The sequence below is a fragment of the Propithecus coquereli genome, unplaced genomic scaffold (genome assembly GCF_000956105.1).
Source record: "Propithecus coquereli isolate 6110/MARCELLA unplaced genomic scaffold, Pcoq_1.0 Scaffold3, whole genome shotgun sequence".
Lineage (NCBI taxonomy): Eukaryota > Metazoa > Chordata > Mammalia > Primates > Indriidae > Propithecus > Propithecus coquereli.
The window spans coordinates 6,071,399-6,086,023 of record NW_012148618.1 but is presented as its reverse complement, the minus strand read 5'-3'; the positions used below and the strand labels follow the sequence as shown (position 1 = coordinate 6,086,023).

The window sequence follows — 14,625 nt, the reverse complement described above, 5'->3', positions numbered from 1 at the left end:
TGCCTGGACCCCTCCGGCCCGCAACCTGCTGCGGAGAGCGGTGCCCGGAGACCTTGCGCGCGCCGGCGAGAGCTCGCGGACCTGCACGCTGCCACTCCCGCCCCGCCCCTCGTCCCGCCATCCGCGGGATCCGGACCCGACCCCCGGACGGCGCCGGAGGTTCGTGCCCGCTCTCCGGACGGCGCCTACTGCCCCATCAGTCGGGACGCACTTGGATTTCTTTCCCCATTTCCCTCTTTTAAGTACAATAAAAGGGGAGGGGGGATTCGTGAATTTTTAAAAAAAATTTGTTTTTTTAATTGGGAGGCAATTCGCTCCCAGTCGGGAGGTGCGGCCCGGGGAGGGGCCAGGAGCGGGAACGTGCCCGGTGCTGCCCAGTCTTTGTCTGCTGCCTCCGGATGCACAGCGATGGGGGAATGGACCATCTTGGAGAGGCTGCTGGAAGCCGCGGTGCAGCAGCACTCCACTATGATCGGGAGGTAAGGGCGCCAAGCCGGCCTTCAGCGGGTCCCGTCGGGCGGTCCCCGGGAGTCCCTCCTCACGTCCGGACTGAGCCCCCACTTCTCCAGCCCTCAGCTGGTCCTCTGCCTGCTCTCCGTCGTCCTCAATCAATGCGACGGTGTTCCCCGGAGTTGAGGGATTACCCGGTGCGCGGTGATGCCCTCCTCCTCTAGCTACTCCTGACCAGCTCCCCAGTCCCTTCCCTATGAAGCACCACTAGGGAATTCACTCTTCCCACATCAGAAAAGGAGTTGTTGGCTCAGTCTTTGGTCCCCCCACTCTCCAGAGTCAGAGCCAATCTCCATCCGGTTCCCTAAATAGAATCTACAAAGAAGGCAGGATTGCATTTGGACAGAGAAGGGCAAATGGGGAGATGGATTTGCTCTTCAGAGCAGATGCATCTTTTCTCAACAAATATGTGTTAATATTTGGCTGTTAAAACTTACAGAGCCTACATTCCCAATTACATTTTTGTGTGTCTGTAGCTGTCTACCTTCATATATATTCACATACACATGAATATGTATTCATAGCCATCTGTTTATATAAAGCATTAAGTTTAATATTCATATCGAGGATAAATTAAATACAAACTAAATATACACGTGGAGAAGTTATGTACAGACCCTGCGTAGACTTTGAAACATGCCCTATCTGTTCAGGCATTCTGTGTGCATTTGCCACATCCAGAGTGAAGGTGTGTTTTGTGTCTCTGTACATTCCATTTATAGAGATGAAATCTATCTATTGCAAGTAGACTATGTCCAGTGTTTGGAGATGTGTATACCTGGGATTCTCGTAATAGGAAGTGTTCCCAGCCTATCAGCACCCAGCAGTACAGCAGTAAAGGAGGAGACAGAAAGGTTTCCCAGATCCCCAGTTCAGTACCACGTAGGATGGACAGCTCCCCAGGCAAAGGACTGGTAAACACCAGAACCGGGAAGGGAGGAGCAGGGATTTCCTGTTAGTGACCCGGCGTGAGAACCTCTCTCCCTCCCTCTTCCTCTGCTCAGGATCCTGTTGACTGTGGTGGTGATCTTCCGGATTCTCATTGTGGCCATTGTGGGGGAGACGGTGTACGATGATGAGCAGACCATGTTTGTGTGCAACACCCTGCAGCCCGGCTGTAACCAGGCCTGCTATGACCGCGCCTTCCCCATCTCCCACATACGTTACTGGGTCTTCCAGATCATAATGGTGTGTACACCCAGTCTCTGCTTCATCACCTACTCCGTGCACCAGTCTGCCAAGCAGCGAGAACGCCGCTACTCAACTGTCTTTCTAGCCCTGGACAGAGACCCCCCTGAGTCTATGGGGGGTCCTGGAGGAACTGGGGGTGGGGGCACTGGTGGGGGCAAACGAGAAGATAAGAAGTTGCAAAATGCCATTGTCAATGGGGTGCTGCAGAACACAGAGAGCACCAATAAGGAAACGGAGCCAGATTGTTTAGAGGTTAAGGAGCTGACTCCACACTCATCAGGGCTGCGCACTGCATCAAAATCCAAGCTTCGAAGGCAGGAAGGCATCTCCCGCTTCTACATTATCCAAGTGGTGTTCCGAAATGCCCTGGAAATTGGGTTTCTGGTGGGTCAGTACTTTCTCTATGGCTTTAGCGTCCCAGGGTTATATGAGTGTAACCGCTACCCCTGCATTAAGGAGGTGGAATGTTATGTGTCCCGGCCCACTGAGAAGACTGTCTTTTTAGTGTTCATGTTTGCTGTGAGTGGCATCTGTGTTGTGCTCAACCTGGCTGAACTCAACCATCTGGGATGGCGCAAGATCAAGCTGGCTGTGCGAGGGGCCCAGGCCAAGAGGAAGTCAGTCTATGAGATCCGTAACAAGGACCTGCCCAGGGTCAGTGTTCCCAATTTTGGCAGGACTCAGTCCAGTGACTCTGCCTATGTGTGAGAGGGCAGGTTTTGGGAAGGCCTGGGGGATGACAAGTGCCCCAAAGCAGAGGACTGCCCAGAGGTGGCTGTATCTGCCCTCATTTATGTGATTCTCACCACTAAGATGTAGGATAAGACTGGTTAAGAGAAGATCTTGCACCAGTGGGAATGGACAAAAAGTAGAACCATTACTACATGTCACATCATTGGTTCCACAGAGACAATTGGGTAAAGTGATGAGATGGATGAGTTGGACTTCTCCGGGCCCTTTCTACTCACAGCCCCGCCTGATCCTGATAACAGTGAACTTGCACTGCTACCAAGTGGGACTTAGCTCTGCTGAGCTCTGTATCCTGGTGAATGGCGTGAGTCATATACTTCATTGATGCAAAATTTGTGACCCATCTCAACATCCCTTTATCCTGGGCTGCAGGACAAACATCCTTGAGGCATCCTTCATGTATATCCCCCACCAGCATGCCCCTTTTCCTCAACCCAGGACAGCATGCCAGCTTTTTTCTGAATCTGGCCTTACATTAGACCTTATTTGCAAGCTAGAGGGAATTACATGGGGTGCTTTTTGGAGAATGGCCATGGAAGAAGTTCCCATTAGAGCCCTATCTGACTGGCCCTTAGTCAATATGAAAACCTTAGGAATGTCTCAATATTTCCAGTTTTCTAACTCAAACTGCACTGGTGCTGTTCATTAGGGATGGGGGATGGGGGATGGGGGATGGGGGATGGGTGGGAGGCAGGGAATTGCAATATGCAACTACAACACTTTTGTGAGATGGTTGTTGCACTGTTCAGTGTGTAGTTAATGAGCTTCAGGATATTTCTGCCTTCTAGCTTGTGGACTTTGGATAACATTAAAAAGTTTTTTTTTGTTAACATTGAGGGTGTCTACCCAAGCCACAGAATTTCTAACTGGTGTATCTCACTCATTTTCTTACATAGTTTTGTTGTGCAACACAGCTGCACGTCATTTTGCCATGGTTTGAATTTACCTGTGTGCTTACACCAGAGACCTTAATCAGCCCATGTCAATCCCAATTTATTATTTTATCAGTTATTTTTGAAATACACACACACAGACGCGCACACACATACACACAATCACTGGCTTAAAAAACCTGGAACTAAACACTGTTGGTTAACATGTGTTTACAGATGCTTATTTGAGACCTATACCAAAGGTTCAAAAACCTATTGCTTTGGACTGTGAATATATTAACTTCTCTTTGCTCTTATTTATTTAAGTGCCATACTGTACCTTTCATATCCACTGTGTATTTAGTTAAAGCATTGGCCAAGAGTAATATTTGCATAATGTGCTTTTATGAAGCCCTCTGTTTCCTTTGAATTATCATTATCATTTTTGATTTAGATATGGATATGGTGTAACACACAACTGAGGATTTGTTTAAAATAAAGTTCTTGCCTTTTTTTTGTAAAATGGAAAGAGTCTGCATTTTTTTTCTATTTTGATTAGGGTTCTATTTATTTAAATACGTGTTAAAAAATGTTACAACAGTAGAACATTGGGTGCAGGAACTGAGTGATGGTTGAATACTATTTGAGGGATGATCAATGAAATCCAATCAGCCACTGACAGATAAAGAGAGGCTGGTCTGCTTTATGAATGTATAAAAGAAAGTAGCGTGGTTTTCAAGTAATAGTATTCATTAACTCCTTTTAATTTTAGCTCAAAACCTCTCTGCTTGTCTACTTATATTTCTTGTAACACTAACGTCAATAATATATCGTATTAACCCCTTCTAGGAGTGGATTTTTCCCCCCTTTCCAACATATTTTTCCTACCATGGATTAATCGTTCCATTTGGCAGGCATGCTTTCTTCAGGGCCTGATGATCAACACAATATTAACCCAATAGTCAAACAGGACCCTGTAGACCAGGGCTTCCCAGTAGAACTTTCTGTAATGATGGAAATTTCGTCTATCCATGCTGCCCAATTTGGCAACAACTAGCCACGTGTGACTTTTGAGCTCTTAATATGTGGCTAGTTCAAAGGAAGAACAGACTTTCTGATTTTATTTAATTTTAATTAATTTCAATAGCCATGTATGGTTAGTTGCTACTATGTTACACCACACAGTTCTAGACTTTTAATCACTCATTTCTTATTAGGTTCTTCAAAGGGGATTGATTCATTGTTTATATGTTATAAGACATTACTTTTTAGCTACATTTTTACTATCATTTCTGGTATTTTCTGCCTACATGTGGTCCCTTTAGTTCAGTAGGCTGATGTTCTTCCTAAGTTCTTCAATGCTAGCCACCTTCTAATTACAGTGAGCATTTGGCTTAAACATTACAAAGCAACACAGGGTTTTCTGGATGATTGTCAAACACAATTGTTGCACCTTTTAACTATGGCAATGCAGATGCCATTTTTAGAATGAAAATATGTTCATTTAAATCTATAGGTTTCTATTTGCAATATAAATAAGCAGTTGAAGATGATTGTCCCTGAGTAAAGAAACAGATCCTCCTCTGTTTTGTGTTTGGGAAGCTAAAAATGTTTAAGACGCCTCCCAGAGATGGAGGAAGAGTGTTGCTTGAGAGCTCTTAGCATATGCTTGGGTGTGAAAGAAATAGGAATCTGTGTGGAAAACAAGGTCTGTTGTATTTATGCCTTGATGTAGGATTAGAAGAACCATGGTGTTTCCTGGAAGAAATTCGTCCCAGATCAGTGGGGTTGATCTATTTCAGTTCTTCGATGTTTCCAAACACCCACAAATGGCAAGATTATTAATTCACTTTTCAGTGATGGAGAAGGGAATACACCTCCTCTCAATCTCGCCAGAATGACTGATCTGTATTGGTCTTTGATTCTTTTGCTTTCTATCTAGTGAAGGAAATACACTGATGATTTGATGGTTCATAAGGCCACGTGATGGATGTGACCTTAATCTGTATTTTGTGGGAGGACAACATGGACATACTCTCTTAAATTTAAGAGCATTTTGGTGAACTGAAGGCCCTCTTGGCCTGTGCCTGTCTGTGTGCATGTTTGTGTGTGCACACAGGTAAAGTGGTGAGTGGCAGTGCATGAACTGGGTTTAAAGTTTAGACAATAGCCTGGAGGGACTGATGTTACTTCTTAACCTGGGAAAGAAGAACTGAAAGTACAGAATTTGTAATTTGTAAGCATTCAAATATTTAAAGGGTTAAAAAATATGATGGATAGCAGTTGTACTCTATGACCTCTGTGGGCAGAGGAAAATGACTGGATTTAAAATCAAGGGTGGGGGTGGTTAGAAAGACACTAGGAAGAACATGATTTCTTTTTCACCTCTGCTTTTGTTGTTGTTGTTATTTACCCTGTTTCTTCTACTGGGAGTACCTGTCCTTCCACCTCCTTTCACCGGGTGTGTTCCTCTTTATCCATTAAAAGTCAGTCTGGCTGACCCTCACACAGGAACCTATTTTTAACTCTCCTCCAGGCTGGCTTAGTGTCCCTGCTCTGAGCCTTTATAAAAGTCACTTTACCAGTCACTTGCTGCATGGAGATGGAATGGTTCTAGATCATCTGGATCAGCAGTTCCCAATCTTTGTGGCACCAGGGACCAGTTTCATGGAAGACAATTTCTCCGCTGACGGGGTTGGGAGAGAGGAGGGGAGAGGCAGAGCTAAGGCAGTGATGTGAGCGATAGGGAGTGGCTGTAAATACAGATGCAGCTTCGCTTGCTTGCAGGTTGCTCACCTCCTGCTGTGTGGTCTAGTTCCTAAGTTTCATGGAAGACAATTTTTCCACAGAAGAGGGAGGGGTGTGTGTGTGTGTAGCGGTGGAGCTCAGGTGGTGATGTGCAGCCTGCTTCCTAACAGGCCATGGCTGGGGGGTTGGGGACCACAGATCTAGATGGTTCGTTGTGGTCAGGAACTGTGCCTCATCCATTATAACCTTATACAGCGTTTATTGTCAACATCTCATTTGCTACCAGAGCAACGGGTGCCTCAGTTTTCCACCTGGGAACAATCTTATAGACTCAGAGTGTATGAAAGTTAAACACATCCTCTGAGGACATTAAAGCAAGCCTTTTATAGTACATTTGAGGAAATCAAAAGATCTAAAATTAAGACAGTGAATTTTTAGGAAAATGGTATTCATCTTGGAGGGTTGGAATACTTAGGAAACAATATTTAGATTGGTTTTACTTTCTTTATATTTTATTAAGTATATTAGTTTTGCCAGAGCTGCCATAATGAAATACCACAGAATGGGTAACAACAGAAATTTATTTTCTCACAATTCTGGAATTTGGAGGTCCCAGCAAGGATCGGTTCCTTCTGAGGCCCCTCTCATTGGCTTGCAGATGGCAGCCTTCTCACTGTGTCTTCACGTGGTTGTTCCACTGTGTACGTATAGCTCTAGTGTCACTTTGTGTGTCCAAATTTCCTCTTACGAGGATACCAGTCAGATTGGATTAGATCCTCATCCTAACTTAATCACCTCTTTAAAGGCCCTATCTCCAAATACAGTCACATTCTGAGGTACTGGGGTTTAGGGTATCAACATATGAATTTTGGGGGGACAAAATTCAGCCCATCACACTAATTTTCAAATCTTTAGGTACCCTTATGGTTAGGGGGACAATATAATTCATTGTACAAAGTGGGACACTTTTGAAAGTGAAAAGGACAGGGTAGCTAATTAAATGAAACTCCAGAACAATGGGTAGAAGTTGGGTCTGTCCTGGGAAAACCAAATTGTGTGGCTACCATAAGGTAATAAACAACTGCTGAGCTCCTGCTCCAGGGCCTGGAACACTGGAGACACAAGGATAGTAACACCTAAGTCTCTGCTTTTGAGAATAGCCCTGAAAAAGTAATTTATCAGAAAAAAAGATAAAAATTTATGTTAATAATAATGAGAAAATAGTATGTTAAAAATAATAATACCTTTGCCCCACTCTGACCTCCTATATTTGAATCTCCAATGCTGTAGGTAGGCATCAATATTTTTAATTTTCCCATTCCTAGGGTTGAGAACAACTGAGTCAGAAATGTTAGCATAAGATTATGAGAGTCAGGTATTTCGAGGATAAATTATGAAAGGAGAAAAGGAGAAATGTGAGGTTCTCCCAGCAGAGCTGCCCTTGTTTAAGTCATATCTCAGGTTAGTGTTGAGAAACTGTGGATGGAAGACTAACAGCAATTTTCAGGGCTGTAGGAGTGGGAGCAGTGGCCACAGCTGAGACTTCCACAGCAGCAAGAGGGGCTGACCAAGGCTACAGCCTGGAGTGGACAAGAGTCGGAGGAGCCCAGGATGCAGGTTGAAAGAGCCAGCTAGCAAATGAAAGTTAGAAAGTGGTATCACAAAGTTAAGGGAGAAGAACTCCCAAGGAAGAAGCTCTGGTATTAGTATTCAATTTTACCAAGTATTTAGCCAAGTAAAAGAGCTAAATTGAAGCTGAGCAAAGGACTCAAACATGTACTAGATTTGCTGAGTGAGTGGGATGTGAGAAAGTGAGCGCGGGCTATCCTTTGCCTTAGGTACTTCCGGATCTCCTGCAGGTTAAATAGAAACAATTAAAATAAGAGCAGGCAAAAGGTAAATTACCAATCCCCTCCCAGCCCGTGCTCTGCAAGGCAATCAGACATGGCAAGTCAGCTTTGTGACCATGCAAAAGTTATGCTCATTTAGAAGATTGCAACACCCTGGGTAGATTGCATGTTAGCTGAAACAGATGTGGTTGAACCAAGCTGAAATGAGTGCTTACGGCCAAAATGTACACAGTGGCTCTTCTCACCTTTGGGTAATGAAGGTTGTAGACAAGGACAGTGCATAAATATAGAGGCCCCTGGGAGGACACTGGTGCTGAATGTCAACACATAACTTACTACTGTGAATCAGGTCCACTGGTCACCCAGGCCAGTGTTCTAAGTCTCGGTGGCTGTGGCAAATGGCGTTATGGGGAATGGACCAGTTCTTCTCCCTGACTCCAAAGACTAGGGGTGTTCCCTAAAACATGTTTATTTAACTTAACAAATTAAAGATCTGTACATATACCCCCAAGTCCCCACCTTTAAACGCCTTCTCTTGAAAGGCCCAAATTTCTAAAAATATCAAGCAATAGACAGTCATTCAATTCAATCCAGTAGTTTCTTATATACCGATAGTGTGCAAGGCTCTGGACTAGGTGTTACAGGAAATGCACAGACAGGTATGATGCCCTCTCAACTCTTACAGGGCCTACAGTCAACCTGAGAGGAATAAGGAAATAATAAGGCAGAATGTGACCTGTGCCATCTTCAATGCTCCGAACATTCTGTGTTCTAAGGAGGGAGATATCACATCTACTGTGTGTATATGTGAGTTGGGGGTGGGAGGATAGAAAAACTTCTATCAACAAGGTATAGAAAGATTTCACCAACAATAAAACTTTTCTTTACTTTTTTTGCCAAGGGGATGACATAGACCTGAGTTTCATTGCTGAGCCCAGCCACCAATCCATGGGTGGCCAGTGCGATCCGCCATTTGTGTGGACAGTACCTGTGCCATCCCGTCATATCACAGTGGACAGCTGCTGGGTAGCCTGGACCTTCCCTCATGGACAGACAGCCTGGCCTGGCCTGGGAGCAGATGTTGGGGGACAGTGTCAGCTCTCTGAGAACATCAGCAGAAGCTGGTAGACTCCTGGAAGTTGTGACCTGGTTTTGATTTTCTGAGTGTGACAAGTCTGAGTGTTGATCAGGGTCTGCAGCAGGAATCACTTCATCCTGAATGTCCCTGAGACCTGGGCTTCCTGGGTAGACCCAGGGCTGATAGATGGTGGTGGGGGGTGGAGCAGCTTGGAGAAGCTTCCCAGAAAATATGAGCTGTGGCAGAAGGAGTGGGACAAATAAGCCTGGGACCTTGAGGGAGGCTGGAGAGTTGTGAACTTATCCCACGGGGCTGGGAATCTGCAGTGTTTGGAAACAGCAATGATCCAAGTCCAGATTGGTATAGAAGAACTTCACCAACAAGGTAGTATTGAGATGGGTCTCCTGGAAGAAGAGAGAAGGAGGTAGGGAGCAACATCGACATTCACCTTCAGCTGAGAAGCCTGGGGCAGATGTGGAGAGCTGGAAAATCTTGTTGAGCCTGGAGTTCACAGACAGAAGTAGTGGGAGGTGAGGTTGGAAAGTGCATGGACCATGTTGCACATCAGGCAAAGGACACCGTGCTGAATTGGGTAGACAATGTGAAGAGATGGCTTTCAACAGAGCCTCTAAAGGCCATTGTTTTGAGCACTGCCAGGTCCCCAGGCATCAGCCACACTGTGCCCGTCTGATCGTGCAGAAGCTCATTGGGCCCATCTCAGGATCAGCTTTGATTTGAAAAACACATTTCAATCTCAACAGTTTAGGGATTGGAGCAAATATCCAATGATGGTTGGGGATTTGGCAGCATGGCCCCATTAACATTAGTGGGGGTTAGTCTGCTAAATCCCACACACTGAGCAGAAGCCTCATTTTTATTCGCCATTATGACCTTTCTGCTGTAAATTGATACAATATTTGAAAATCACTTAGAACCGATTAAGCTTTGTCACAGTTTCCTCTCCTAAAAGGGAAATCTTTCTGAAAATTGCTGCTGTGTGCAATGAAATGTTTGCATTTATGGGCAACTCTGGCAGGAGGAACATATGGGCACCTAAATATAGAATTGGTGAGTTTTGATACCTCTGAGACATTTGATCTGGGGAGATTTGCCTGTTGTACCTGCCTCTAGGTGGGGGCTAAGATTTTTGCAAATGAATGCTTTCTTCAAAGAACTTCTTTTTTGCACATTTTTACATTTTCTTCTCTCCATATTTTTGTTTTCTCAAAGACAATAAAATAAAATAAATCACTAAAGACCTTTTATATGAAATCTAAATGGTCTAAAGATTCCATTCATGATCTCAATAATAGCAAATACATATTAAATATTTACCATGTTCCAGATCCCATGCTTTACCTGAATTACCTCACTCACTCCTCACACACAGCCCTGGAAGGAGAGTGCTAATTATCATTACACCCATTTTTCAGATGAGGAAAACAAAATTTCTAGATCTCATATCAATATGGCAGGTTATACAGCTAAGTATATGGCCATGTCTCAATTCTAGCCCACACACTGTGATGCTGAAGCCAACTTTCAACACTTCCTGACACCGCCTTCAGGAAGCTGCTAGAGGAGGTCTCAGGAGGCCTGGCATTCTGGTTTGCTGCCTCTCTCCCAGGACACCCTCTGCTGGAATTTCTCTCCTTTCCCTCCTCCCCACCATAGGTTCTTTTCTTATGTGTCTTGGGTACAGCATGAGACTGCTAGGGTTTCCAAGACAGTGGCACGTCACTGTCCTCTTTGTATCCACAGTTTCTAGCACATCACATGGCTTCACAAGTGTTTATGGATTGAATAAGTAACTAAAAACATAGAATCACAGAACTCTGCGGTGGATGGAAAAGGTCGTCTCATTCACGCCTTCGTTTGGTAGATATGACTTAGATCCAGAGAGTAAGCTTGAATAAAGAATTTTGGGTTATGTGAAAGTTGAGGGAGGGTGGGATTAAGAGAATGGGCTTTTCAAGTTGTCAGGAAGATTGGCCTGGGCTAGATAGAGGTTACTAGCAGGGGCTGGCAAAATCAGAGGTCCCCTGACTCCTCATCCAGATCTCTCCAAGCAAGAGTCATGAGAATCATGTCAGTACAGTGTGCAAGAGAAGAAGATCCTATCTTGGGTAAGCACAGGCCCGTCACTTCTGCAGCACCTGGGCTTAGTTTAGGTCAGAGGATTAACTTAATGCAACTTGTATGTGCATGTGTGTGTGTGCGCGCGTGCGTGTGTGTGTGTGTGTGTGTGTGTGTGTGTGTGTGTGTGTGTCTATCTCTGGGGGCACCTTGGGCATATTCACCCCTTCCTCCACCCTGACAAACCATGTTCTTGGCTTCTTCTTCTAGAACCCCTGGCCATCATGATGGTCCTAGATGGAGCTCAGGCTCCCCAAGGCCTTGAAGAGGACCCCAAATCCCACCCATCCTGACCACAGCTTCTCTGTAGGCTCTTCTCTTTCTCTTCCAGGAGCCCGCAGGTGCCCCATGCTGCATGCTCATTGGTCAGTGTTTCCAGTGCTGTCTAGAAATTTCTCTCTTCCTCTACTTTTTCCATCACTATGCTTTGCCTAAAAGGTGCTCGGCAAATTCACTTATTCTTTTAGCACATATCTTCTAAATACAGTAATTGTACAAGTTCATCTCTGAGCTAGTGCTAAGGATACAGAATATTTGTAAAATAAAATCAAAGGAAATAGCTTGGGGCTGATCCTTCATTGCAGCGAAAAGAGACAGAGGTGAGGGGCAGCCAGGAGCAGATGGGAAAGAACATGATCAAAAGAGTTCTAGGGGCTTCCTCCTGAGATGCATGTAGATTGTGTGCACCTGACATCATCAAGGCAAGTCTTTTCTTTCATAAAAATGTATAAAAATATAACCTCAATTGATGTCTTAGACCAAAGACAACGTGCTGACATGGACTCCAGGAATAGCCTTTCTCCCTTTCCAAAAGCTAAAGTCAAACTGCAGTATCATCTACTAGTTTCTTCAGTTATGAGAGCAGTAATAATAATAATAATGATGATAATAGCAATCATCATAGTGATAGTAAACATTTGAATAGATGCCCTTTCTCACCTTCTCTTCATGTCTTATCTTAGTTGGTTTTTGCAGGCTTTGTCTATAGAGTGGGCAGAGTAGACAGAACAGGCGGTGCTTGTTTTTCCTTAAAGGAGCAGAAACTCAGGACCTTGGTTTCGGTGACTTGTCCCAAACTACAATTAGTTCTAACACAGGTGGAATAGAACCCAATTCTCTGACTGATAGTCTGGTACCCTTTCCATTCTACATGGCTTTTTGACCCACCATATGTTAGGCTTTCGATTGTCAAGAGAGATATCTAGAAATGTTAGGAGGAAAATGCATATATTCTCAAAAAGTGGTTTTCTATACTTCTAAAAAGGTTGCAAGGAAAGTGGCAGGCCAATCCCGAGGGAGAGATTTGTGTCTTAGTCTTGTGGGAACTGTGATTAGTTCAGTGCAGTCAGAACAGAGCGCTTCCACTTGCACTGCGAATCGGGTGAGTGAGCATCCGGAGAGGCAGCGGGTCTGACCTGGGATCCTCTTCTTAGCTCACGTCCAGGATTTCAGAGACGAGAGAGGAAATAAAAAGCGGCATTTTTTCTTTTTTAAAAGTAGCATTTATTTTCTCCTAATTACAAAAGTAATACATATTTAGGGCAGAGAAGAGCACAATAAAAAAATTCTGTCATCCAAAGAGAACCATTGTGTCTGTCCTTTGGTGTATGCTTTCTATTAGGTAGGGAGACAGATACATATACAGCCATGGATGTGGCTTTTCCAGAGGTAGCATCACAGTGTACATACTGTTTTATAGACTTTGTTCCACTTAGAAGTAGATGGTTAATATTTTATACATCAACAAATATCTTCATAACATGTTTTAGATCAGTGGATAAATGTCCTATGATATGGTGATACCGCAATTTACTTGACCAATTCCCCTAGTTTTGGATATTTGGGTTGTTACCAGCTGTCACTATTATACCAACAGAGGAGTGGATCTCTTTGCACACTTACCAGATTGCTTCTGTAGAATAGGTGGATTACAGACTAGGCACTTCTTAAAACTTGTTGGTACATTTTGCCAAATATTCAAAAAATCAATATGAGAATATTAGTAGTTGACGACAATGTTCAGGAAACAGAGAATTTCTGAGATTTTGGCAAAACCAGCTTGTGAGATATGAATGCACAGAAAGGCTCCTCAAATTTGCTTTTGCAGGGGAAGGCTGGAGGGGGAAGTATTTTTTAGGTGTATTTTTGTCTTTTAATGAAAACAGTAAGTGTCATGTGTATAAGTAATGGAAGCTAACTGTGTAAGTACAAGCTGTCAGCACAGAGACTCTGAGTGGCTGTGAGTCCTGAGTTTGAGGCATGAATCTTGGTCCAAGCGTTGAAGATAGGCATGACGCACGCCAACCAGGGAATGATCCTGGAGTATCCATAAAACGGTGACAATGTTATGGGTGAGAAAACAAATGAGCATCATTAAATTCTAATCTAATTAAATTAAATTCGGCCCATGCATTGGGTCATGAACTGGCCTCAGCTAAAGAAATCACATCATTGGAACTACACTGAATGATCTGGACTCAGCTGATTAATCACAGGGACGAGGAGAAGCCCTAACTCCTGGCCACGGAGGCAGCACTCCACCTGAGCCACCAAGCTTTTATCAATATATGCTTCCTATCAGGCCTCTGCCTGGGCTAGAACCAAAAAGCAAGTGACCGAGACAAAGATTTCACAAGGAAACTAATGCAAAACTGGACACAGGTGCCTTTCCAACCCTACATGTTACATGTCTGAGCGTAACACCCAGGCAAGAAAGGGCATATAAGATAGGCAGTCCTTATTAGAGTGAACAAAAATTTCCAAAGGAACCCTTTTTCTGTCAATTTCTCCGAAATTTATTTAAGTGAGGGTACATTTGATAAAAATAGCAGTTTCCTTCTCTGTGCCTGGGTGCTAATGAGCTCGGCAGGCATTTATTCCTCACTTTGATATATTTGCTCTCCTTACCACACCTTTCTCTGGCGCTCCTAGGGGTCCCAGGGTGTCGAAATGAGGGTGGCTGGTACTTAAAAAGACTTTCCTAGGTGAGAAAATATAATGATGTAATGATTTCTTTTTTAAGGAATGAGGGGAGAAGGGAGATCAGTGGTGGGTAGAAAAAGTAATGTTTTAAGAAAAGTGGAAGGCAAACTCTAATTTCACTTGTCTGCATACTTTGTGAGGATAGATTTCACATGTTGCATGTGTTTGGGAGCTCTCTGAGGTCAAAATGAGAAAAATGGAAGAATGACAGGCAGCTGGAGAGTGGTTCTAAGCACAAGTTTTAGAGTCAAACTGCCCTATAAAAATAGTAGTGATTCATAATACAGTAGTGTCCCATGATTTCTCTCTAATTAAATTTTGATGGTATTCATTCTATAAGTATTTACTGAGCCCTGACTGTGGGTCAGACACTGAATTAGCTTCTTGACTCTTTCACTTTCTAGTTGTGTGATCTGCGCAGGTACTTACTCTTGCTAAACCTCAGTTTCCAGATCTATCAAATGGGAATAATAAAATCTCACAAAGTTGTCACAAGTTTTGAATTTGA

The 14,625-nt window shown here is 43.8% G+C and overlaps 1 protein-coding gene across 1 annotated transcript; it reads left to right on the top strand.

The window, feature by feature from the left end:
- The first annotated feature begins 321 nt into the window (after positions 1 to 321).
- Positions 322 to 2,842, top strand: GJD2 (gap junction protein, delta 2, 36kDa). Its single transcript, XM_012649261.1, has 2 exons — positions 322 to 479; positions 1,515 to 2,842. Exons 1-2 carry the CDS (start codon positions 409 to 411, stop codon positions 2,407 to 2,409), a joined length of 966 nt encoding a protein of 321 aa, XP_012504715.1. The 5' UTR covers positions 322 to 408; the 3' UTR covers positions 2,410 to 2,842.
- The last annotated feature ends 11,783 nt before the right edge of the window (positions 2,843 to 14,625 follow it).

Excerpts from the sequence above, each read along its gene's own strand:
- GJD2 (XM_012649261.1), top strand. The coding sequence starts at position 409 with ATGGGGGAATGGACCATCTTGGAGAGGCTGCTGGAAGCCGCGGTGCAG. Across the intron at positions 480-1,514 it reads CACTCCACTATGATCGGGAG|GATCCTGTTGACTGTGGTGG; the intron begins GTAAGGGCGCCA and ends TCCTCTGCTCAG.